General features: G+C 38.2%; 1 protein-coding gene across 1 annotated transcript; it reads left to right on the top strand.

Annotated features, from left to right (window-relative positions):
• The first annotated feature begins 5,420 nt into the window (after positions 1–5,420).
• On the top strand, positions 5,421–13,886 carry LOC148942062 (uncharacterized). Its single transcript, XM_089103225.1, has 2 exons — positions 5,421–5,557; positions 13,097–13,886. The coding sequence occupies exons 1-2, from the start codon at positions 5,421–5,423 to the stop codon at positions 13,884–13,886; spliced, it is 927 nt and encodes a 308-aa protein (XP_088959351.1).
• The last annotated feature ends 11,443 nt before the right edge of the window (positions 13,887–25,329 follow it).

Consider the following 25,329-nt stretch of genomic DNA (forward strand, 5'->3'; position numbering starts at 1 on the left):
ATTTGTCTTCTTTTTTTCCTATGCTGCAAATACTGGTTTAATGGGAGAAAATTGCAAGAATCTAACCTTCAGAGTTTCTATGGAAACTGTGGAACTCTTCAAAAACATGGAAAGTGTGTAGCTAGTGCAACAGCCGGTTACTGATTTGTCTTCTTTTTTTCCTATGCTGCAAATAATGGTTTGATGGGAGAAAATTGCAAGAATCTGACCTTCACAGTTTCTATGGAAACTGAGGAACTCTTCAAGAATGTGGAAAGTGTGAAGCTGGTGCAACAACTGGTTAGTGATTTGTTCCTTTTTTCCCCCTATGCTGCAAATAATGGTTTAATGGAAGAAAAATGCAAGAATCTAACCTTCACAGTTTCTATGGAAACTGTGGAACTCTTCAAAAACATGGAAAGTCTGTAGCTGGGCAACTGCTGGTTAGTTATTTGTCCCTTTTCCCCCTATGCTGCAAATAATGGTTTAATGGGAGAAAATTGCAAGAATCTAACCTTCACAGTTTCTATGGAAACTGTGGAACTCTTCAAAAACATGGAAAGTCTGTAGCTGGCGCAACTGCTGGTTAGTTATTTGTCCCTTTTCCCCCTATGCTGCAAATAATGGTTTAATGGGAGAAAATTGCAAGAATCTAACCTTCACAGTTTCTATGGAAACTGTGGAACTCTTCAAAAACATGGACAGTGTGTAGCTAGTGCAACAGCCGGTTACTGATTTGTCTTTTTTTTTTCCTATGCTGCAAATAATGGTTTGATGGGAGAAAATTGCAAGAATCTGACCTTCACAGTTTCTATGGAAACTGAGGAACTCTTCAAAAACATGGAAAGTGTGTAGCTAGTGCAACAGCTGGTTACTGATTTGTCTTCTTTTTTTCCTATGCTGCAAATACTGGTTTAATGGGAGAAAATTGCAAGAATCTAACCTTCACAGTTTCTATGGAAACTGTGGAACTCTTCAAAAACATGGAAAGTGTGTAGCTAGTGCAACAGCCGGTTACTGATTTGTCTTCTTTTTTTCCTATGCTGCAAATAATGGTTTGATGGGAGAAAATTGCAAGAATCTGACCTTCACAGTTTCTATGGAAACTGAGGAACTCTTCAAGAATGTGGAAAGTGTGAAGCTGGTGCAACAACTGGTTAGTGATTTGTTCCTTTTTTCCCCCTATGCTGCAAATAATGGTTTAATGGAAGAAAAATGCAAGAATCTAACCTTCACAGTTTCTATGGAAACTGTGGAACTCTTCAAAAACATGGAAAGTCTGTAGCTGGGCAACTGCTGGTTAGTTATTTGTCCCTTTTCCCCCTATGCTGCAAATAATGGTTTAATGGGAGAAAATTGCAAGAATCTAACCTTCACAGTTTCTATGGAAACTGTGGAACTCTTCAAAAACATGGAAAGTCTGTAGCTGGAGCAACTGCTGGTTAGTTATTTGTCCCTTTTCCCCCTATGCTGCAAATAATGGTTTAATGGGAGAAAATTGCAAGAATCTAACCTTCACAGTTTCTATGGAAACTGTGGAACTCTTCAAAAACATGGAAAGTGTGTAGCTAGTGCAACAGCTGGTTACTGATTTGTCTTCTTTTTTTCCTATGCTGCAAATAATGGTTTGATGGGAGAAAATTGCAAGAATCTAACCTTCACAGTTTCTATGGAAACTGTGGAACTCTTCAAAAACATGGAAAGTGTGTAGCTAGTGCAACAGCTGGTTACTGATTTGTCTTCTTTTTTTCCTATGCTGCAAATAATGGTTTGATGGGAGAATATTGCAAGAATCTGACCTTCACAGTTTCTATGGAAACTGAGGAACTCTTCAAGAATGTGGAAAGTGTGAAGCTGGTGCAACAACTGGTTAGTGATTTGTCCCTTTTTTTCCCCTATGCAGCAAATAATGGTTTAATGGGAGAAAATTGTAAGAATCTAACCTTCATAGTTTCTATGGTAACTGTGAAACTTTTCAAAAATATAGAAAGCGTGTAGTTGGTGCAACAGCTAGTTACTCATTTATCCCTTTTTCCCCCCTATGCTGCAAATAATGTTTTAATGAGAGAAAATTGTAAAAATGTAGAAAATATGGAAACTGTGGAACTCTTGAAGAATATGGAAAGTGTGTAACTGGTACAACAGCTGGTTACTGATTTTTCTTCTTTTTTTTTCCTCTATGATGCCAATAATGGTTTAATGGGAGAAAGCAGCAGGATGAACCTTCACAGTTTCTATGGAAACTGTGGAACTCTTCAAATTTTTTCCATGCTGTGAGCTATGGTTTTATGGGAAAAAGCTGCATGGATTAAATGTTCACTGTTTTTTTGGAAACTGTGGAACTCTTGCCTGACTGATGACATGACTATAATATTATATTTTGGAAAGCTGCATACAATTCTTGAATAAGACCAAAAAGGATGATTTTTACCCATCCTTGAGCCAGAGCTTATAGTGTGAGATTTGAAGTGGAGTTTTATAGTCTATGTTAGAGAGGGCTATCTGAAGTTGTTCTGCCAATTTTTTGTTTCTGCAAGCCATGTTTGTGCTTTTAAGAAGTAAACTTCATTCAGACAGGCAAGCAAGCAGGTATCAGGGTTAAATTGAAATTAGACTAAAATCTAAAAGTGCTTAAGATGCAGAGACTCCAAGAAGAAGCAACTTCTATGGTCAATGTGGAGAGACTCCAAGAAGAAGCAACTTTTTTTTTCTTGTTTTACAGGCTGAAAACTATCTTGTTGTCTTTGTTATACTTCATTTTCTTTTTTTTGTCTATACTAGTTATTGGCATTGAAAAAAAGTTTCATCTTAGAAAGTAGTGCCATCTACTTTTACTAGCCATTTCTGTTTGGAATTTTGGTTTTAGCATTTAGGATTTATGCAGCGGAATGGTATCACATTTGTGTTCTAAAATTTAATAATTCCCTAATTTCTACTTGCTAAGTAAACTAGAGTTCAGCATACCCTTTGTTTCCTCCTTAGTAATGATATTTAAAAAGTTGGCCCACAGCAAGAAAATCGATGTTTAAAGTAACAGAGACATAATTACATTCCAACACTGATCAATAATCCTTGAAGAGCTAATGGCAATTTTTTCTCACTAGACAGTTTTTTTTAAACACGTTTTTAAACTTTTCATTAGCGTTGGCTGTTTCACCCTTTGGGGCCTCATTAAGGTCTTTAAGGATATTTTTCCCAAAAACCAATTACTGAATAAAGAAAGAGGATAAAAAATGCATCAAGAGATTATTCGCTTTCATCCTTGCCAGGCCCGTCACATACGGGGAAGGGGGATGCCCCCCAATGTTTTTGATCACTTGGTAAAAAAAAAAATAAGTTGGTAAAATTGTGGTGCAAAGTGCCACAATTTTTCCAACACTGCTAAAATTCTTTGTTCAGTTCAATAAAGACCACAAGAATGTTAACACATTATCTAAAAAAAATTTAAACTTGGTTGGTAAACACAGCAGTTTTACTGACTCCTGCCATGATTTTACAGATGGTGCCACAATTTTCCATTTGGTTAAAGAAATAGCATTCAAACAGGGACATGGTATGAACTGAAATCTAAATCTTGGTTGGTAAATGCAGCGTTTTTACCAACTTGTGGTTATCCCGCCAGTTGGTAAAATCTCTAGCTTCCCTCCCCCAAGCATTTTGGCTAGTACCAACACTGATCCTAGCTAAATTATATTGTCAGCTACAAATTTATCTAGCACTCTTTCTAAATATATTAACTGTTAACTTATAGACCTTAATAATATGTATGCCTATTTCTGGTTTGGTTCTTTCTCATTGCTTGATAAATTGTATATCTTTTGTAACAAGTCTAGGTTATTTGTGTTTGTAACTTGCTAAAAGTATTGAAAAAAGGCATCAAATTATGCTTTCACTTTCATCTTAGCTAAATTATAGTGCCACCTAGAAATTTACCAGAGTGGAGGTAGGTACTTCAAAATACCTCCCTAGGAAATACTTTTTTAAAATTTTCACAGTTCGTATTATTGACTTACAACTCAAGTAAACATACCACTCAATGCCTTTTTTTATGCTCTTTCTAAATATAATAATCATTTTGTCAGAAAGGAATTTTACTCCCACATTCCTATATATACCAATTTAGGTTATATATTTGCATATTAGGGGGGGGGGGGGGGGGGGTAAAGTTTAAACTTTTTTCTCATTTACATCAAAAATAAAATTTACCCCCTCCCCCCAATGTGCAAATATATACCCTGAATTGGTATATATAGGGGTGGGGGTGAAATTCATTTCCAACAAAAATGATTATTATATTTGGAAAGAGCAAGAATTAACATGGACTGCTGCAGATGTGGACACCCGTCTCTTTAAAGATGTGCTAAATGAGTGCCACCTGTCACAATTAATCCAAGAGCCAACATGTTCCAGAGAGGCCAAAAAGAAAGTATTCTTGATTTGTTCCTAACCATCCAGCCAGAGACAATTATTGAAATAGCAGTCACAGCACCCTTAGGGAGAAGTGACAACTGCAGCACATCAGTAGAGATTACACTAAACTCTGCAAAGCCCAACAAATATACAAAGAAAACCATAACCAGGTTAAATGCAGCTAAGTACAAGAGCATGATGTAAAGGGTAGACTGGGAAAGCATGAGGCTTGGAGATGATGTAAACAATTAGCTACAACTAGTCACTGACATCATCAAAACATCAGTTGCTTCCTGCTCAGTCACTAGTGAGAAAACAGTCCCCAAAACTCTACCAAAATTAGACCCCAATATGAAGCAACTGATTAACATTAAACAAAGGAAGTTAAAGAAGTTAAAAAAATTCAGGAGCAAGGAGAACGGAAAAGCATACCGACAAGCTAGCAATAAAGTCTGCAGTGAATCCAGAAAAGTTGAAAAGGAGCAGGAACAGTACGTTGCTGGCAAGGCAAAAACCAACCCAAAATTTTTTTGGAAACATCAACAAAAAGCTCACAGGTAGAAATGGAATCCCTCACCTGAAGCAAGAAAATGGCAATATAGCCATCACCCTGGCTGAAAAAGCAGAAGTACTGAGCCAGTTCTTCAGCTAAGTATACAATACCAAATCCCCAGAAGCCAGCACTACTACTTACAGCCCTGTAAGTCCAAAAAATCGACCCCAGATGAAGGAAACCAAGGTTGGGCAAGGTTATGTGCTCAAAGTACTCAGGGGAATATATCCAAACAAATCACCTGGACCCAATGGTATAGCAGCCAGGTGGCTGAAGATTGCTGCTGAAGAACTTGCAGAGCCACTTACACACCTGTTTGATACATCCCTACAGCATGGTATAGTCCCAGCTAAATGGAAAAAAGCTAATATTTTGCCCATACATAAGAAGGGAGACAAATGCAGTGCCTTCAACTACAGGCTAATAAGCCTAACTTTGCTCTCCAAGATTAATGGGAAAATTAGTCTGCAACAAGATTATGAATTCTATATCTGAAAATCAAGTGATTAGCGCAGAACAGTTTGGCTTCTTGCCAAGAAGCAACTGCACAAATCAGCTCCTGGAAGTTTTGGCTCCTGGAAGTGGACAACAGTATTGTATTGACCAACAGTACAAGTATTCTGGTGGTTCTGTTTGATGTAGAAAAGGCTTTTGACAAAGTCCCCTGTAGCACCCTGCTCTCACAACTTTGTACCTTTGGTATAAGCAAGCAGATGATTTTGTGGATATCTTCCTTGCTACTTGATCATAGCCAGATTGTTAAACTGGAAGACACATTGTCATCAAAAGCTAGTGTACCAAGTGCACTGTCCAGAGGATTGTAATAGGGCCACTACTCTTCATCCTCTACATAAATAACATAACTGAAGGTATCACCAGCCATGTCAAGCTCTTTACAGATAACAAAAAGCTTTTCAGGCCAGTGGCAAAACAAGAAGATATAACCTTCGTGCAGAGCAACATTAACAAGTTGACTAGTAATGATGAGAGCCTAGGGTTAAGCTTCAATGCTAAAAAGTACATGACATTAAGGATTGGACCCAAGCCAAAAACATCGATAACACCCTCACATTAGCAAAACAAACACCATCTTAATCATTTCACACACAGATTGTGAAAGAGACTGGGGGATCTTTATAGACTTGGGGCTAAAATTCCACTAACACACTGATCTCTTTGCAAATGAGGCAAGCAGGCTGGTCAAATCAGGCATTTAGACACTAAAACCTTCACCATACTCTACAAAGCCCTTGCGTGACCAACCATTGAGTATGGAAATATAGTCTGGGGCCCCTCATACATTGGCAACACTATCAAAATTGAAAAGGTGCAGAGACATGCCACCAAGCAACTCCCTGGAGTAAAAGAAATGTCACATGAACAGTGCTTGAAACAAATGAAGCTACCAAGCCTAAACTATAGAAGAAAAAGAGGGGACCTGATCCAGATTTTCATATCAAGAAAGGACCTAGATAGAGCCAAGTTCAACAAATTCTTCTGTAGTCAGTCTAGTGTCTATACTAGGGATCATTCTTCAAAAATCCAGAAACAAACAGCATCAACTAGACAGAGATCTTCTTTCTGATCAGTTAGAGCAGTTAAAGCCTAGAACTCCTTACTTGAAGAAGTAGTGTTGGCACCAACTCTAAACAGCATCAAAATTGTCTTTACAAATACCTACAGAAAGAAGTGTTTATTCATAATACATAATATACAAAAGTGGGTAAATTTGCAGGTGGCACAATAATTTAGCTAGGATGAAAGTGAAAATATCATTGGATGCCTTTTTTATGCTCTTTCATAGTACTATAATTACTTCTGTCACAAATTGCACCTTGAGCCCTTAAAGGGGCCCAAAGATGTTTCATTTTGTAACCACACAAAGAAGTTATCAACACTAGTTAAGTTATTGAAAAGTGGTTAAAAACATATCATTAGTTTATAAACAAGTTTTTTAAGAGTAATACATTCCAAAAATACTTATTTATATCAATTCAAACCATTTTCCTACCATCTCAAGTTTTTCAAATGCTGTTGACAAAAATAGTGCCAAATTTTGCAATTCAAAACTTTGCTGTCAACAATTCAGGGTATATATTTGCACAGGCACTAGGGGGGTAGGAGTATAAAGTTCAAGTTAAATTTGCAGTGGACCATATAATTTAGCTAGGACAAAGGTGAAAACAACATTTGATGCTTTTTATGCTCTTTCATAATTCATATAAAATACCTTTGGGGCCCCCAAAGAGCATAAAAAAAGGCGTCAAATGACATTTTCACTTTCATCCTAGCTAAATTATTGTGCCAAGATTTACTTTATTTGTAAATCAATAATATGAACTGCAAAAAATTTACCAATACTTTAGCCTGTAGACCCATCCCTGAAAGTTTCATTTTCCTAACATAACCCATTTCCAAGATAGCCAAATGTAGCTAAAGTAGAATTTTACCCTTTATTTTTTCACAGTTGATGCACTTTATATCAATAATAATGGAAGAGAATATGAAAACCTGATTAATAGAAAAAAATTTACATACTATAAATTAAGAATTTCATTAACCTACTATTATAGTATCTTACTTTAGCTTTGAATACAGTCTAAGATTATTCCAGCAAAAATTAAAAGGGGTTGAAATGTCAGAGCAGGCTGCCATTTAATTTCCTAAAGCAGCATTCACAAGCGTGTCTAGCTAGAATCCCATGTCTAGCCAGAAGCCAATGTCTAGGCAATGACTGTTCACATGTAAAATTTGATGCTTAGCTAAAACTACAAATTAGTTTCAAATTGTTATTTCTAGCCAATCAACAGAGCTTATGTGGGCAAAACTTTCAAATATTATAATTGCTATTTTTACTGTCACAAGCTAATGGATGTGATAAGCAAAACAATTGCCTTAGTGTGCTTCATTATTATGTCTGGTGTTGTATATTTGCCTAAAATGAAAAAAACAATTAATAAGAAAACAAAAATTAAATTTCAGTTTACAAATGTAAACAAAAATGGTCAATATATACCAAATCATATTATTGAATTTCAAATAAAGTGAATACACCATTTGATGCCTTTTCAGCCCCCCCCCCCCTATATAGGCAAAACCAAACCTAACCCTGAATTGGCATATATAGGGGGGGGGGCTGAAGTTCATTTCCGAAAGAAATGCTTATTATATTCATAATCAGCATAAAAAAAAGGCATCAAATGGTGTATTCACTTTAGTCCTAACTCAATAATATGATTTGGTATATATTGACCACAAAAATGATGAAAATAGTGGAACTTGACACATTCTGATTGGTTGTAATTGAAAATCCTAGACATTGAGTTCTACAGTCTAGAACTCAATGTCTAGCCAAGTGCCTTGTCTAGCATGTCTAGCTAAGCACCAAATTTTACTTGTGAACAGTTGTTGCCTAGACATTGGATTCTGGCTAGACAGGTCTCTAGACATGGGATTGCTAGACATGCTGCTTAACCAAGACTTTCCAAATAGTCTAGAGTTTTTGCTAGTTGTGGCCTACATTTATCTTGTCAGGCTACAGTTGAGTTTTCTTCTGAAGATTTTTAATTGCTGTAGTATTAAAGTAATTTAAACTAGTTGCTTTTATAAACACAGAACTGATGAATTAAATCTAGTATCAACCCATTGAAGAAAATGTGTCTCACTTTACCATTTTGAATACCAGCGCAAAGGGTGCAGGGTTGCCACTCGGCATATTTTTTTGGTGCCACTTTGGGTGGCAAAATAGTGTCAATTTTGTATAAAAAGAGTCATTTTCAAAAAAATTATCGCTCGCGACGCTTCGCGTCGCTCGCACTCATATCAACAATATTTTCTAATTGGAAATATTGGTCAATCCACTTGGGATCACCCTCGCGTGGTTTCCCGCATCTTTAAATTCTCCAACATGAAATGTCGAATCTATTGCCATCTATCAACGATAAAAAAGAAATTTTTATTTTACATAGTCGGTGCTGATTTCCGGCTTTGCGCAGCACTTCCACTCTTGTCAATTGTCCAGCCCCCCTCCTAAAAAACCCCGCTCAAACGCAAATGATGCTTACTGTGTAAAATGGGAACTCGTCCCACAGAGTACTTACTTCTCTTTTTTTCTGAGCAGTCTTTGTTCATAGCGTGAAAAAGGAACGGAAAAAGAAAAGGGGAAAAACCTTCAGTTTTTTTTTTCTTTTGAGAAAACGGAAAAAAAGGGACAGCAGTACTCGTCTACATTGAGTGTTTTTCATCCAGCTTTTCCAGCTTTTCTGGATTATTACAGTGTATTCAGGTGCTTGAAACTTTTCTTTTCTCCGAAAATGCTGAAGATATCGTAGCTATTGATGACCCTATGATAAACCCAATTAATAGTGGTTCAGACACTAACTCTTTCAAATAATTTATTTGGCGATACGATACTGAGTGAGAGATGCCGTAGACAAAGTTTTAAGAGAAGAACTGTGTGGCTTTAGAAAAGGTAGAGGATGTGTCGACCAAATTTTCACCCTTAGGTTAATAATTGAGAAGTGGCTGAGTTTTCAAACACCTTTGGTCCTCAGTCTCATAGATTATGAGCAAGCGTTCATTTCTGTTGATAGAAGAGCTTTGGTAAAGGTTTTGTCCTTGTGTGGTATACCAGAAAAATACACTAGAGTGATTAGTACTATGTACGAGAATAACACAGTTGCGGTTAAGGTAGGAAATGAGGTTAGTAGTTGGTTTCGTATTAAATCAGAAGTTAAGCAGGGTTGTGTTCTATCCCCCTTTGTATGGATTATTTTGAAGGACTTTGTCTTAAGGAGCACAGGAAAGGCAATGAGAGACCACGGAATCGAATGGGGAGGAAAAAGCCTCCTGGACTTAGATTATGTTGATGATTTAAGCATCCGAGATGACAGTGTGAACAAAATGAATAAAGTGTTAGAGGTTTTTCGAGTTGAGGGTACTAGAACAGGTTTGAAAATTAATGTTAACAAGACTAAGTCACTAAGGCTAGGAATAAGTGAAGATGAAAAGGTGAAGTTAGGTAATGAAAAGATTGATCAGGTGGACAGTTTCACATACCTTGGTATTATTATTAGTAAAGATGGTGGGAGCAGTGAAGATGTAAAAAGTAGAATAGCCGAGGCTCAGGGTGTTTTTTTACAGTTAAAAAAAGTTTGGAAGAATAGGAAGATAAGTCTGCAAACCAAGATTCGAATATTAGAAGCTACAAAGGTGAAAGTGGTCAAATATGGCTCTGAAGCATGGGCAGTCCGAAAAGCAGATGAAGATTTGCTAGATGTTTTCCAGAGAAATTGCTTAAGGATTGTTCTGGGTACCCGGCTGACTGACTGTATTTCAAACAATAGGCTATATGAAAAATGTGGTTCAATACCACTCTCTAGGGCCGAAGGACAGGACATATTGCCGAAGACAAGGCCTAGGACAGATTGCCGAAGATTGTTCTTTTCGGCCAACCATCTAGGTCTAAACGGAAAGCAGGTCTTCCTCGTTAGGGGTATGAGGACGTCATAAAGAAAGATTTAAAGGAAATGGGAACTTCATGGTGGGGTGTAAAAAGGGGGGCTTTGAAAAGATTGGGATGGAGGAGGAACGTGCGTAGCTGTGTTGGCCTCAGGCGACTTGGTGCTGCGGTGAGTTGTTAGTAGTAGTAATGGAAAAACAATAAGACAGCTATATCTTCTAATCTGTTTATCACAATCTGAATAGAATGAGTTTCACGAGAACTCTCGCAACTCCCAGTAAATTTTGCTTTACGATGCCTCCAGGGACTAGGGCATAGGAACAGTCAATTAGTATTTTAAGTATCAATATGAAAGCACCCTTATAGTAAAAAACGAGAATTTAGAGTATCAACGTGAAAGCTCATTTATAATCCAAAATTAGTGGGAATGAAATAACTAAAAGGAGGAAGTGCGTCCAAATTCAATTTATGTAATGATGTAACATAAATTTAAGTAAGAAAAAAAGTGAAATTAGATTGTGATTTTGCTAATGATGCATAGGATTTCAGATAACGGAAGTTTTGGTATCAATTTTGTTTTTAGTATGATGGTTATGTATGACTGTTCATTTGTCCATTGCCAAGAGTTCAAAGAAAAAATATGAAAAATATGAACGGAAATGCTAGAGCGCATTTTTGCGTCACTGAAGAGGTCACTAGATATTCTTGTGGGACACCAGTGAGCTCAGTGGATGTTTTTGCGTTGCTGAGTCGTTGTGTGATGTCGCCAGTGAGCTTTTCAGTCACTGGGCTTCAAGAACTCCAGTCACGGAAATCGATGAAAAGACGAGTAAAGTTAAGCAGTCACTGGCCCAGTGATTGGTTAACATAGTAACAGCTATTAACATAGTGGCGCAAACATACACTCTTAGCTTTTCTTGCTCTTTTCTTCTTTGAATTGTAGTCAACCCTCAACTAATAAAACATAAAAATTGAATTCGCACCCACTCAAGAATTGCAAACCGCTTGACTGACTTATCGTCTATGAGCCTACAAATTATTGCAACAACACAAAATAGTTGAACTAAACAACTGAAAACAATTGAAGGCTTCTCCACCACATTGCAGTTAAATGTCTTTCTCTGTTCTCTTCATTGCCAAGTATTTCGTACCGAAGATCAGTGGGTGATCTTCGCTTATCAGTGATAAGAAAAAGAATATAAAAATTTCTGAAACACAGATAGAGACAAACAAATTTACGTTTTTCACCGCACAGAAAGATTCTTGCATCCAATAATTGCCGCGTGCGGAGTTAAGATAAGAATCTTAACTGACAGAAAAAGGATATCCATACATATCTACATTGACAGTTTTTCTTCCGGTTTTTTGTCTGAAAAAATCCGTTTTTTGTAAATTAGTGCTACTTAGCAAAAAAAAGTGCCACTTTTGCTAAAAAGTGTCCTAATAGTGTCAGGCGTCCCGAAAAGTGCCATTTAAAAAAAAGTGACACTAAAGTATCACCGGTGGCAACCCTGAAAGGGTGTTGTTAACACATCAAAAGAACAATTTCCACAATTCATCCGAAAACTGTAGCAAACAATAAAAAATTATACCACGTCCCAAGTTTTTTCCTACGTTTTGCGCGAAGCTCAACACGCAGATCGTCGACAAAATACAGTGCTATCTAGAAAAATATTGAATCACACATTTAATTTCACTTTCTTTTTCCAAAACCCTAGTTTTTCTTTTCCCTTCAATGGAGTACATATGCTTCCACAGGACTTGAAGGAACTACTGAGTTCTCAGTAAAGGCCTCCCCCAGGCCACTCAGAGCGTCCCCAGGTGGTGGATATGGGAACGCCCTGCAGATATGTAGGGTACCTCATGGGTAGTGAGGTGCGGACCGAGGGAGGACCGAGTCTCTGGGGGTCTTGAAACATACCTGGAGCACCCTCGTCTGGGAGCCTTAAATTCAGACGGAGGAGGAGGATGACCCCTCTAATGTGCACTGGGCAGGGCCCATCGGCGTATGGAAACGTCCCTTCAGTCACAAATCTTCCCCCAGCAATGGGTTAAATTGCTGGTGTTGCAGGACACCAAAAGGGCGCACTATCGGTAATAGATACAGTCGGCCCCTGCTAGGGACAGAGAGGAGTGGCTTACCACTGTCCGAAGCCAGCCAAGAAACCCCTTCTTTAACTTTAATGATGAATATGAATAAGAGATCAAATATGAGAACCAGTGCTACCGCATCCGGGGTAACCGACGATAATGCGTTAAGAGCTACTGCGTCCGGGGCAGCCGACGACTCGACAACCGTGAATCGCGCGAATATATATACGTTGACAACTCCAACCCTGGAGGCCATTGTTTCTCCAAAAATAACTTTGTCAATAGGTACCATCAACACTAGAACCCTCGCTAAACAAGGAAAACTAGACCTACTCCTAAAAGAGATAACACGGTACAGCTGGGACGTTATCGGTCTCACCGAAACCCATCTTCCAGTCACTGGTGAAGAGAAACATGGAGATGTTTTCCTTCTACTTCCGGGACGTAATGATGGGAAACATCAACAAGGCGTAGGTTTCCTACTGTCTAATAAAGCCAGGAAATCCTTAATCTCCTTAACCCCCCTCACGTAACGAATCATTATGATCCGCCTGAAAGGTTCACCCACCAACAATTATCCAAGTATACGCTCCGGATTCCAGCAGAGACGACGAAGAGTCTGAAAACTTTTATCTCCAGCTTCAAAGTCTAGTTGATTTTGTCCCTAAGAAGGACATAATCTTTGTCATTGGCGACTTCAATGCCATCGTTGGAAACAACCACACAGGACACGAATGGGCAAATTTGGAAATGGAAAAAAGAACAGAAGAGGAGAACCCCTTTATCGAAATCTGCAGAGACAGCGATTTAGTCATTACAAACACACTGTTCAAGCACAGACCTCACCGTAAGACATCCTGGACCTCACCGGATGGAAAAAATAAAAACTTAATAGACTACACCCTCGTTTCTAGACGTTGGAAAACGTCCGTCCTAAACACAGTCACGCTAGCTGATGGTGACTTTGACAGCGACCACTCGCTTGTCATGTCTAGGTTCAAAACAAGACTTAAAAAAGCATTAAATTTGTCGAAGAAAACCCCCGAATTTCGAGTAGATCTACTGAAAGACGAGAACACACGTATGACCTATATCACCATTCTATCCGAAAAAATTTTGGAGCTCACGTCGAACTCTCCACCTATCCTGTCTAAGGAAGATATTGACAAACTGGTGACTAGAAGTACAAATATCATATGTGATGTCACTCATTCCACACTGGGTACCCAAAAAAACATTCAAAAACCTTGGATAACAGACGAGATCATCTCCCTCTGTTACGAAAAGTGCCAACTCACGAACAAGCAAGATAAAGAAAGTAGGGACCGATACAAGCAACTCAAACGAGCTGTTGAGAAAACCATCAGACGTGCTCATCGTGCTTTTATTTAAGAAATGTGTGATCAAAGTAAACCGGCCTTCAAGAAAGGAGACCCCCACTACATGTATAGAAGAGTGCATGAATTGGCCAAAAAGAAGTACATCAAAGCCTGTTCCCTTCCCGACGAACATGGAAACCAAATACAATCCACAGACGGAATCTGCTCTCGATGGAAAAACCATTTTAAAAATAAAATGAATCTGGACATCCACCCAGACAACAATTCTCGACACTTTTCCCATAACCCATATAGATCCAAGTCCTCCCCCTCTTCACTCTGAAATAGAAACAGCTATCAAAGACTTAAGAACAAACAAAGTTGCCCGCCCCGATGGAATCCAGCCTGAACTACTGAAAGTAAACTGCAAACCACTCCTTGACCTTTACCTTAAAATTGCAACAGCTGCTTGGGAAAAATGTCAATTCCCCTCACCCTGGTGCAAAGCCATGATAATCCCCCTGCATAAAAAATTCTCTAAAGCTGTCTGCGACAACTACCGCTCAATAAGTCTTACCAGCAACGCAGCAAAAATCCCCACAAGAGTCATACTTGGGCCTATACGAGCCATTTCCTCAATGGTCATTTCGGAATACCAAGCCGGCTTCCGACCTAATAGATCAACAATTGATCAGATATTCACTGTTCGCAGATCAAGGAAAGGTATAGCAAACTTGACCGCAGCATCTACAACCTTTTCAGAGACTTTAAACAAGCTTTCGATTGGATATGGAGAGAAGGTCTATGGCATATCCTTCTTCACTTTGGCACCCCATCCTACCTGATCTCGCTGATCAAAGACATGTATAAGAAGCTCGTATCATGTTCTATATCATCTGCATATGCTGATGACATAGACCTAATAGCCGAGTCCCTTCAAGATCTACAATCTCAGGCTAACAGCATTCACTCGTCCACCAACCTCTTCGGGATGGCCATCAACACCTCAAAAACGAAAGCCATGCTTTGCTCACGCAAGTTCGATTCACAGGTAAATCTCAGCCTTCAGCTTGGTGGAGATACCATTGAGTGGTTTGAAGACTTCACATACCTAGGGAGCTTCATTACTTCTGATAACAACCAACTCAAAGACATCGAGATACGCCTGACACTTGGGAACTCCAGTTTAAAGCCCTAATGCCCATCTAGAGGAATAAGAACTTAACAACAACTCTCAAAACGAGACTCTTCTACTCCCTCATTATTCCGATCGCCATCTATGCCTGCGAATCCTGGACGCTTAAAACAGACCTAGCTAAAACCGCCTAGCTGCTTTTGAAACCAAATCCCTACGACGCATCGCTGGTATCACCTACCACGACAGAATCTCCAACTCCAAGCTTCTCCATAATCTGAAAGTCAAATTTACAATACTGGACAAAATAAAACTTCAACAACTCAAATGGCTTGGACATAACCAACGCATTGCTAGCACTCTTCTCCCGTAGATAACCTTCGATGGACGAGTACACGGTTCTCGCCCCAGAGGTCGCCCTCCGAAGAGATGGAAAGAAAACTTCTCACTCTACAACCTGCCACAACTCTGCCGCCTGGCCGACAACAGAAGCACTTACAGGAGATATATCAATGAACTGGTTAAAGAAGAGGCCCTAAAACGACCTTCCAGGATGGATGGGACATAAGTCAAGTCAAGTCAACATACTATTCCAGTCGAAAAAAGATGTAGGTTTTTTTCGGAATTTATGACTGTTTTTAGCACCATAAACATCTGGAACCGGCCAGAAATTCGTCCTAAATGAAGATCTTTATACAAATCAGGGGCTAAAATCAAATTTTAACCTTGTAGTCATACATAATATTTCCCAAAAGTAGTTGCTCGGATATGTTATTTCCATGCCGAACTAAGTTTCTATTGATCTTCTAGATCCTTATTTTTGCCTGTGTGGTCTGGATAAACAAAAACCTTTTCTGATTAAATTCGAGCATTGCTACTATCACTACCCTGACAGTGACGTTTTCCCTGTTAAGGGTTTGCATACAAACACCCCTTTTCCCTTTTATGAGAATCTTGAGGGGGGGTCACACCTGTAGCCGTTCTCTAATATACACTATTTCCTAAAAACAATACAAGAAAATCATTTTTTTTTTAATTGAAACTCATCAAAGAAGTGAAACTGGGCGTTAAGGTCCAATGCATACTAAAGATTTAATTTTGAAACAATATGTTTATCCGAAAGGCCTAAAAAATACCCTTATCTCCCCTTGCAAGGTCTAACAACTAAGGGGAATACTTCTCTGGATGTAATCCTGACAAATCTTTCGGAATATTACCAGAATCCAAGTAAACTAGCACCACTTGGTGGAAGTTATCATTATATGTTACAGTGGAACCCCTTAGAAAAAGTAAAAATTAAATATTCAGTAACCGAAGTTTCTTCAAGGCCGATCACTGACCATGGTCTGCTGCAATTTGGTGACTGGATAACGGGAGAAAACTGGGTCGTGGTCTCTTCAGCTAAAGACTTGGATTCCCAAGTAGAAGAATTCCATAATAAGGTAAATTCAAAATTTCTCGAGTGCTTTCCCGAACGTAAGACTAAATTCTGTTCTAGTGATAAACCATACGTAAATTCAAAAATAAAGCAACTGATAAAACATAAATTGCACCTAATACGAAAAGGTCAAGTAAACCAAGCAAAACAGTTGGCAAACCAAATAACATGGAAAATCAAAAAGGCACACGCAAATTACTATGAAAATGAAGTTGACCATCTTTTGGAGTCCAAACCGTCGCAGTTTTTCAGTAAAATAAAAAGTCTGACTGACAAAAGTTCTCAACCAGTTGACTTCATGAAGGAGAAGCCTCTAGAGAAAACCGCGAATGGTTTAAATGCCCATTTGGCTACAATTGTTCAGTCTTACCCCCCTCTTCCACCCGAGTATCCTCCAGTAAATTTAACTACTCCTTCAGATAATAATTTAATTGCTGATATTTCATCGGCAATTATAATCCGTAAACTCTCTTCGTTAAAAAGAACTTCTGTTGCCCCTTTTGACATTCCAGTTGCTCTCATTGAAGCATTTGCTAAAGAATTATCATTTCCCCTTCAAATAATTTTCAATACTATAACAAAAACAGGATATTTTCCAAAGAAACGGAAGAAAGGGTTTATTACTCCCATTCCAAAGAAAGGAGCAGCTAATGATTTCTCTGGTGTCCGGCCGATCACAGTTACGTCAGTTTTTAGCAGAATATACGAAAGCTTTGTTGCCGCATGGCTGAAAAAATATCTTTTGATATTTTTAGTCACTGATCGAAAGCAATTTGGTAACATCCCTAAGTGTTTGACAATTCATTACCTCGTTAATTTAATTGATTTTATTTTAAAACACCTGGATGAACCTGGAAAATGGATAAATTTAATTGCAATTGATTTCAGAAAAGCATTTGACCTTGTTGATCACAAAATCCTTTTACAAAAAATGGCGGAAAAAATATACCCAGCTTTATTATTAAAATCATCAAGAGCTTCTTAACAAATAGTGAGCAAATTGTGAAGCATAAAGACCAATTTTCCACTTCTCTACTAGTTTTTTCTGGAATTCCACAAGGAACTGTGATCGGACCGCTGGGCTTCCTCCTCATGATAAATGATATTGCTGCTAAGCTGGGGGACAGATGGAAATACGTTGACGACTTGTCCTTAACGGAAATCGTATATAAGGATTCAAAGACCAATGCTGCTGGTTTCTCAACCAAGTTACGTCATAGGCAGAGGAACTAAATATGGTCGTGAATAAAGACAAAGCCTTGGTCACAACATTTTCTTTTCTTCAGAATACTCTACTGACTTTCGAACCTCCTATTGCTTCCAAGCTAATAAGCCATAAAATAACTTTACTTGGTGTGGTGATTTCTTCTGACCTCTCATGGCGGGAGAATACAAAGACAATTGTAAAAAAAAAGCTAACGGCGCAATCCAAATGCTTAAAACATTGAAAAAATTTCGAGTTCCTAAGGACAAGCTGAAAACAATATTTCACACTTTCATCCACCCCTTAGTTGAATATGCTTGTCCGGTTTGGCACTTTGCCCTTACCCAGGATGAAATTGATAAAATAGAACGAGTTCAGAAGAGATCACTGCAAATCATTAATGGTGGTTCCCCTCTACATTACTCCTTTTGCCTCAAGGAATTTAAACTTGAATCCCTTTCTTCCCGCCGAGAAAAATTATGCCAAAGATTTGGCTCCTCCCTCCTTCAACATCCCATCTACCGATCATTCGTTTCCCCACCTTTTGTCCCTATAAGATCTCGTCCCCCCAGGGAAGTGGCTCTGAAGGTTCCGAAACTAACCCCAGTCCACTGTAACACCATGCGCTACAGTAATAGCTTTGTGTCAAGCTTTGTTAAATATTATAATGATCTCTAGTGTTTTTATTGTTTAGTTTATTTTATCCTGACGAAGTTTTATCAGATAATTTTATTCTCAATCTCTCAATATTTCTCAATAATTCTCAATAATTTTATTATCCTGACAAAGTTTTATCAGACAACTTTATTTTGCTAATTATGAATAAGAGACATCATATTTGGGCTTTGCCCAAAAGAGCTGTCTTGTTTTTGAAGTAAATGAATTTGAAATTTGAAATATAACCCCTCAAATAGCACAATAGAGGCCATGACTTTAACTATCTTCGAAATCACCTTAAACATCTACATAACGGTAAATTTTATTTTAAAATTGTAACTGGCTTTTAAAATCAATGTTTTGCACAACCACAATGTTTCAAATTGCGAAAATTTCAAATATTGTTTTACATAAAAGTACAACATCCAATGAGGATCATTTGAGAAACTTTAAGGTTAGAAAATAAGTTAGTGAAGACTATGAACATAATTTTAGAAAAAGGGGAAGTGCCAAGCGATTTTGGGAAAACCTTAATTTACGAAAACCTTAATATGCTACAGGGGTAGCATATTACTAAGTAATTTGCTACTACTGTATAATAAAGGTGATAAGAATAAATCTGGTAATTATGGAGGCATTAGTCTGGTCTATGTATGTAGGAAATTACTTAGTAATATGACACTTTTTGGACTGAGAGATGCTGTACACAAAGTCATAAAATGCAGAACAGTATGGTTTTAAAAAAGGTAGATGATGTGTCGACCAAATTTTTCACTCTCAGGTTAATAATTGAGAAGCGCCTGCGTTATCAAACACCTTTGGTCCTCAGTTTTATATAATATGAGTAGGCGTTTGATTCTGTTGATAGATGAGCTTGAGGGAAGGTCCTATCCTTTGATGGTATTAATTAAAAAAAACTTTTTCCGCAAAATGGGTTTTTCAAAAAAAGTAAAGAACTCTATTCAACCAAAAATGAACAAAATCAGAATTAAATAATCTACCAAGCATACAACTACCCCAAATCAGTATCAACAAATAATTGAAACCCAAACGAACAAAAATTAAAATAAATAACAGAGTCAAACTCAAAACGAGCAGAAATTAATATGAGTAGGGTTCAAAACCCCTGTACTTTCCAAAAGCCGAAATATAATTTGTACTTTACTGAAAAAAATTCAAATGAATTTAATGAAAAAATGTACATTGTCAGTTCAATGTACATCTGCTGATATTTATTCCTTAAAATCTTAATTAATTTTAGATTTCTTAAAGTTATAAAAGTGAAAACATTTAAAAGAATTTTTTAGTAAAGTACAAGTTATATTCTGGCTTATTGAAAGCATAGGGGTTTTGAGCCCAACTCCTATTAATTTTTGCTCGTTTTGAGCTTTACTCTGTTATTTATTTTAATTTCAATTCGTTTTGGGTTCTATTTATTTATTGATACTGATTTGTGGTAGTTGTATGCTTGGTAGATTATTTGATTCTGTTTTTGTTCATTTTTGGTTTAATGGAATTCTTGACTTTTTCTTTGAAATTTATTTTGTGGGAAAAGTTTTTATTTTAATTTCGGTTCGTTTTATATTGACATAGTCTTTTTCAAAGAAAAAGAAAATAATAGTTTCAATATTTCTGGTTTTCAAACAGTTCGTGGTATAGAACTGTAAGTAAGGAGCGACCCGGCTCAATGGTAACCGAAACTGTAGAAAACGGAATTTTGATACCAATAGATACATCAAAAGAATCAAATTTTAATGCTGATTTCAAATATATAAGTTTCATCAAGTTCAGTTCTCCCTATCAAAATTTACGTGCCTGAGAAAATTTGGCTGATTTTCGAAAAAAGGAGAAAAGACCCCCTAAAATTTTTAGAACCCTAATGAAAATCACACCATCATATTCAGCGTATCAGAGAACCCTACTGCGGAGGTTTCAAGCTCCTATCTACAAAAATGTGGAATTTTGCATTTTTTTTTTCAGAAGAATGATCACGGATGCGTGTTTATTTGTTTGTTTGTTTGTTTTTTTTTGTTTTTTTTTCCCAGGGGTGATCTTATCGACCCAGCGGTCCTAGAATATCGTGATCACGGATGCGTGTCTAATTGTTTGTTTGTTTTTTTTTTGTTTTTTTCTCCAGGGGTGATCGTATCGACCCAGTGGTCCTAGAATATCGTGAGAGGGCTCATTCGAACGGAAATTAAAAGTTCTAGTGACCTTTTTCAGTGACCAAAAAAAATGAAGGGCAACTAGGCCCCCTCCCACACTCATTTTTTTCCCAAAGTCACCCGATCAAAATTTTGAGATAGCCATTTTGTTCAGCATGGTTGAAAATATAATAACTACGTCTTTTAAGATGACTTAATCCCCTAAAGTCCTCGGGGGGAGGGCTGAAAGCTATGAACTTTACCCAATGTTAACATATAGTATTGGTTATTGGGAAGTATACAGACGTTTTCAGAGGGGATTTTTTCTAGTAGTGGGGGGGGGGGTGAGTGGGTCGGGGGTTATGTGGGAGGATTTTATCATGAAGGAAGTTTTCATGGGAGAAGGGACATTGCTATGAAGGGGGCGCCGGATTTCCCAGCATTATTTAAAAATAGATAAGAAATAATATGTAAAAAAACAAGTTTTTTAACTGAAAGTAAGGAGCAACATAAAAAATTAAAACGACAGAAAACATTACGTATATGATTGGGTTCATCCCCTAGTCAATACCTCGTTCTTTGTCGAAGATTATTTAGTACTTTCATAAGAGCTATTTATTCTAATTAACGGTATTTGTGATTAAGGGGTCATTTTCAAAGAATTGGAACAAAATTCGAACTTTAGCTTAAAAAGAGCAAGGTATTGAATAGGGGGCGAACCCTCTAATATACGTATTAAAAATATAAGAATATAGAGGTTCGTCACGTAAGTTAATTCGTAAGTTACGTATATTTACTAATAAAAACGTTCGTAAATAAAATTAAACAGGTTTCGAGAAAGCCATTTAACCAAATAAAAGTAAAATTAATATTCAATTTTTTTTTAATTATTCATGTACGGTGAGCCAAAATCGAAACTCCCTTATGTGCGCCAATGCTAGCTATGATAGAACATTGCTGCCTATTTCCTTATGCGCCCTATAGTGCTTATATGCCCTTTGAATACCAGCATGCATATAAGTTTTTCGTTTTACTGAAACTCCTCCTAAATGTTCCCTAAAAGTTTCAAATTGATGCCATTAGTGTCGTTAGTTACAGTAATCGTAGAAGCAGCATTAAATGAACACATACAGTTTCTTCTGGCTAGCTCAAAATCCACAACCTATGAAGGTATGAAGGTGAAATTTTCAGAGATTATTTCTGTTGTACGGATGACAACCTGCCTTCCGTATGCAGGTTGTCAAAAGAGCATATCAGCAATATCTTAGGAATAGTTCCGTGTAAAATCAAAATTTACAACGCTTGTTGTGGGGGATGTTGAACTAACCGAAAGAAAATATTGGCATCATAATACTAATGCTTCTACTCCTACAACTACTGCTACTATCACTAGTACTGCTACTACTACTACTACTAAAGCTAAGGCTACTACTATTAACTGTACTCCTACTGTTACTACTATATTTACTGGTGCTACTACTACAACTAACAAACCTAAAGGCGAAAATTTTGGGCAATATTGTAACTGTATTGAAATAAATAAAAATACGCTATGCCCATACAGGGTGTCAAGAGGACCTATCAGCAATGTTTTAGGGCCGGTTGATGGTATTAAGTTAAAAATTTCATCGTATGTTGAAGGGGATGTTATGTGTTCTGCTACTAATGCTGCTACTGCTACTACAACTATTGTAAAGCATAAATACTGAACCTTTCAACGATGCTGAAAAAATTGATGTCTCAAAACTTAGTTTAGATATTTGTTATGTGAAATAATAAGCGTGGGAGGGGGGGGGGAGATTTCCTTCAAATCACTTTGACTCTTAAAAAGGTTTTCATATATCATAGGCAGCGCGCTAGCGCTGCCTAAGTAAAGAACGATGTGGGCACAATGTGTTGTTGTTTGGGTTTCTTTTTCTCCGTACCCAGGCACTTCGTATCGAAGGAGTTGTCATAGAAATTTCGAAAAGAGCTCATTCGATTGGAAATTGGAGTGGCTAGTGCCCTTTTTATTAGTCAAAAGTGATTAGAGGGCAACTAGACCCCCCCCACGCCCATCATTCCCCCAACCACATCAAAGCAAAATTTTGAGATAGCCATTTTGTTCAACGTAGTTGATTTACAGATAGAAAATATCTTTTTGAGGAGGACATTCCCCCACAACCTCAGGGCAAGGGTTTTAAGTTCTGCCCTGGGGGCTTTCAAGGTTTTTATAGAAGGCGCTGTCGTAGAAATTTCAAAAAAGGCTCATTCGATTGGAAATTCAAAGGGCTAGTGCCCTTTTTAATAGTGGAAAGTAATTGGAGGGCAACTAGCCCCCCCCCCCCCACACCCATCATTCTCACAAACACATCCAATCAAAATTTTGAGATAGCCATTTTGTTCAGCGTTTTTGTTTTCCAGATAGAAAATATCTTTTTGAGGACGATACTCCCCCACAACCCTCGGGGCAAGGGTTTTTAAGTTATACCCTGGGGGCATATAAGGTTTTTATAGAAGGTGTTGTCATAGAAACTTAAAAAAAGGCCCATTTGATTGGAAATTCAAAGGGCTAGTGTCCTTTTTAGTAGTTGAAAGTGATTGGACGGTAACTAACCCCCCTCTGACGCCCACCTTTTCATAGGCACCGCGCTAGCACTGCCTAAGTAAAGAACGATGTGGGCACAATGTTTTGCTTTTTTGTTTTTTTTCTCCATACCCGGGCTCTTCGTATCGAAGGAGTCGTCGTAGAAACTTCGAAAAGGGCTCATTCGATTGGATATGGGAGTGGCTAGTGCCGCTTTTAATAGTCGAAAGTGATTGGAGGGCAACTAGTCCCCCCCCACGCCCATCATTCCCCCAAACAAATCCAATCAAAATTTTGAGATAGCCATTTTGTTCAGCGTAGTTGATTTCCAGATAGAATATATGTTTTTGAGGAGGATATACCCCCCCCCCCAACCCTCAGGGCAAGGGTTTTAAGTTATGCCCTGGGGGCATATAAGGTTTTTATAGAAGGCTTTGTCGCAGAAACTTCAAAACAGGCTCATTCGATTGGAAATTCAAAGGGCTAGTACCCTTTTTAATAGTCGAAAGTGATTGGAGGGCAACTAGCCCCCCCCCCCCCCCCACACACACCCATCATTCCCCCAAATACATCCAATTAAAATTTTGAGATAGCCATTTTGTTCAGCGTAGTTGATTTCCAGATAGAAAATACGTTTTTGAGGAGGACACTCCCCAACAACCCTCAGGGCAAGGGTTTTAAGTTATATCCTGGGGTATATAAGGTTTTTATAGACAGCTTTGTCACAGAAACTTTAAAAGGGGCTCATTTGATTGGAAATTCAAAGGGCTAGTGCCTTTCTTAATAGTCGAAAGCGATTGGATGGGAACTAGCCCCTGCCCCACGTCCATTATTCTCGTAAACACATCCAAATGAAATTTTGAGATAGCCATTTTGTTCAGCGTAGTTGATTTCCAGATAGAAAATACATTTTCGAGGAGGACACTCCCCAACAACCCTCAGGGCAAGGGTTTTAAGTTATATCCAGGGGTATATAAGGCTTTTATAGAAGGCGTTGTCATAGAAAAAACAAAAGGGGCTCATTTGATTGGAAATTCAAAGGGCTAGTGCCCTTTTTAATAGTCGAAAGTGATTGGAGGGCAACTAGCCCCCGCCCCCCACGTCATCATTCACCCAAACACATTCAATCAAAATTTTGAGATAGCCCTTTTGTTCAGCGTGGTTGATTTCCAGATGGACAATATGTTTTTGAGGAGGACACTCCCCCCCCCAACCCTCAGGGCACGGGTGTTAAGTTATTCCCAGGGGGCATATAAAATTTTTATAGAAGGTGTTGTCATAGAAAATTCAAAAAAAGGTCATTATATTGGAAATTCAACGGGCTAGTGCCCTTTTTAATAGTCAAAAGTGATTGGAGGACAACTAGCCCCCCCCCCCCAACGACCATCTTTCCCCCAAACACATCCAATAAAAATTTTGAGATAGCCACTTTTTTCAGCGTAGTTGATTTACAGATAGAAAATGTGTTTTTGAGGAGGAGACTCCCTCACAACCCTCAGGGCAAGGGTTTTAAGTTATGCCCTGTGGGCATATAAGGTTTTTATAGAAGGCGTTGTCGTAGAAACTTCAAAAAACGCTAATTCGGTTGGAAATTCAAAGGGCTAGTACCCTTTTTAATAGTCGAAAGTGATTGAAGGGCAACTAGCCCCCCCCCCCCCCCACACACCCATCATTCCCCCAAATACATCCAATTAAAATTTTGAGATAGCTATTTTGTTCAGCGTGGTTGATTTCCAGATAGAAAATACGTTTTTGAGGAGGACACTCCCCAACAACCCTCAGGGAAAGGGTTTTAAGTTATATCCTGGGGTATATAAGGTTTTTATAGAAGGCTTTGTCATAGAAACTTCAAAAGGGGGTCATTTGATTGGAAATTCAAAGGGCTAGTTCTTTTCTTAATAGTCGAAAGCGATTAGAGGGGAACTAGCCCATGCCCCATGCCCATTATTCTCGCAAACACATCCAAATGAAATTTTGAGATAACCATTTTGTTCAGCGTAGTTGATTTCCAGATAGAAAATACATTTTCGAGGAGGACACTCCCTAACAACCCTCAGGGCAAGGGTTTTAATTTATATCCTGTTGTATATAATGTTTTTCGTGGTCATAGAACAGGCGTGGTCATAGAACCTTCAAAAGGGGGTTATTTGATTGTGATTTCAACGGGCTAGTTTCATTCTTATTAGTCGAAAAGTGATTGGAGGGCAACTAGCCCCCCCCCCCCACGTCCTTCATTCACCCAAACACATTCAATCAAAATTTTGAGATAGCCATTTTGTTCAGCGTGGTTGACTTCCGGATAGAAAATATGTTTTTGAGGAGGACACTCCCCCACAACCCTCAGGGCAAGGGTTTTAAGTTATGCCCTGGGG

The sequence above is a fragment of the Artemia sp. Qi Xiang Cuo genome, chromosome 17 (genome assembly GCF_049724085.1).
Source record: "Artemia sp. Qi Xiang Cuo chromosome 17, ASM4972408v1, whole genome shotgun sequence".
Taxonomy (NCBI): domain Eukaryota; kingdom Metazoa; phylum Arthropoda; class Branchiopoda; order Anostraca; family Artemiidae; genus Artemia; species Artemia sp. Qi Xiang Cuo.

What these genes read in the sequence shown, in the direction of transcription:
- LOC148942062 (XM_089103225.1), top strand. Translation starts at nt 5,421, where the DNA reads ATGAATTCTATATCTGAAAATCAAGTGATTAGCGCAGAACAGTTTGGC. An exon ending in TGTATTGACCAACAGTACAA is followed by an intron (nt 5,558 to 13,096) that starts GTATTCTGGTGG and finishes TCCGGATTCCAG; the next exon opens with CAGAGACGACGAAGAGTCTG.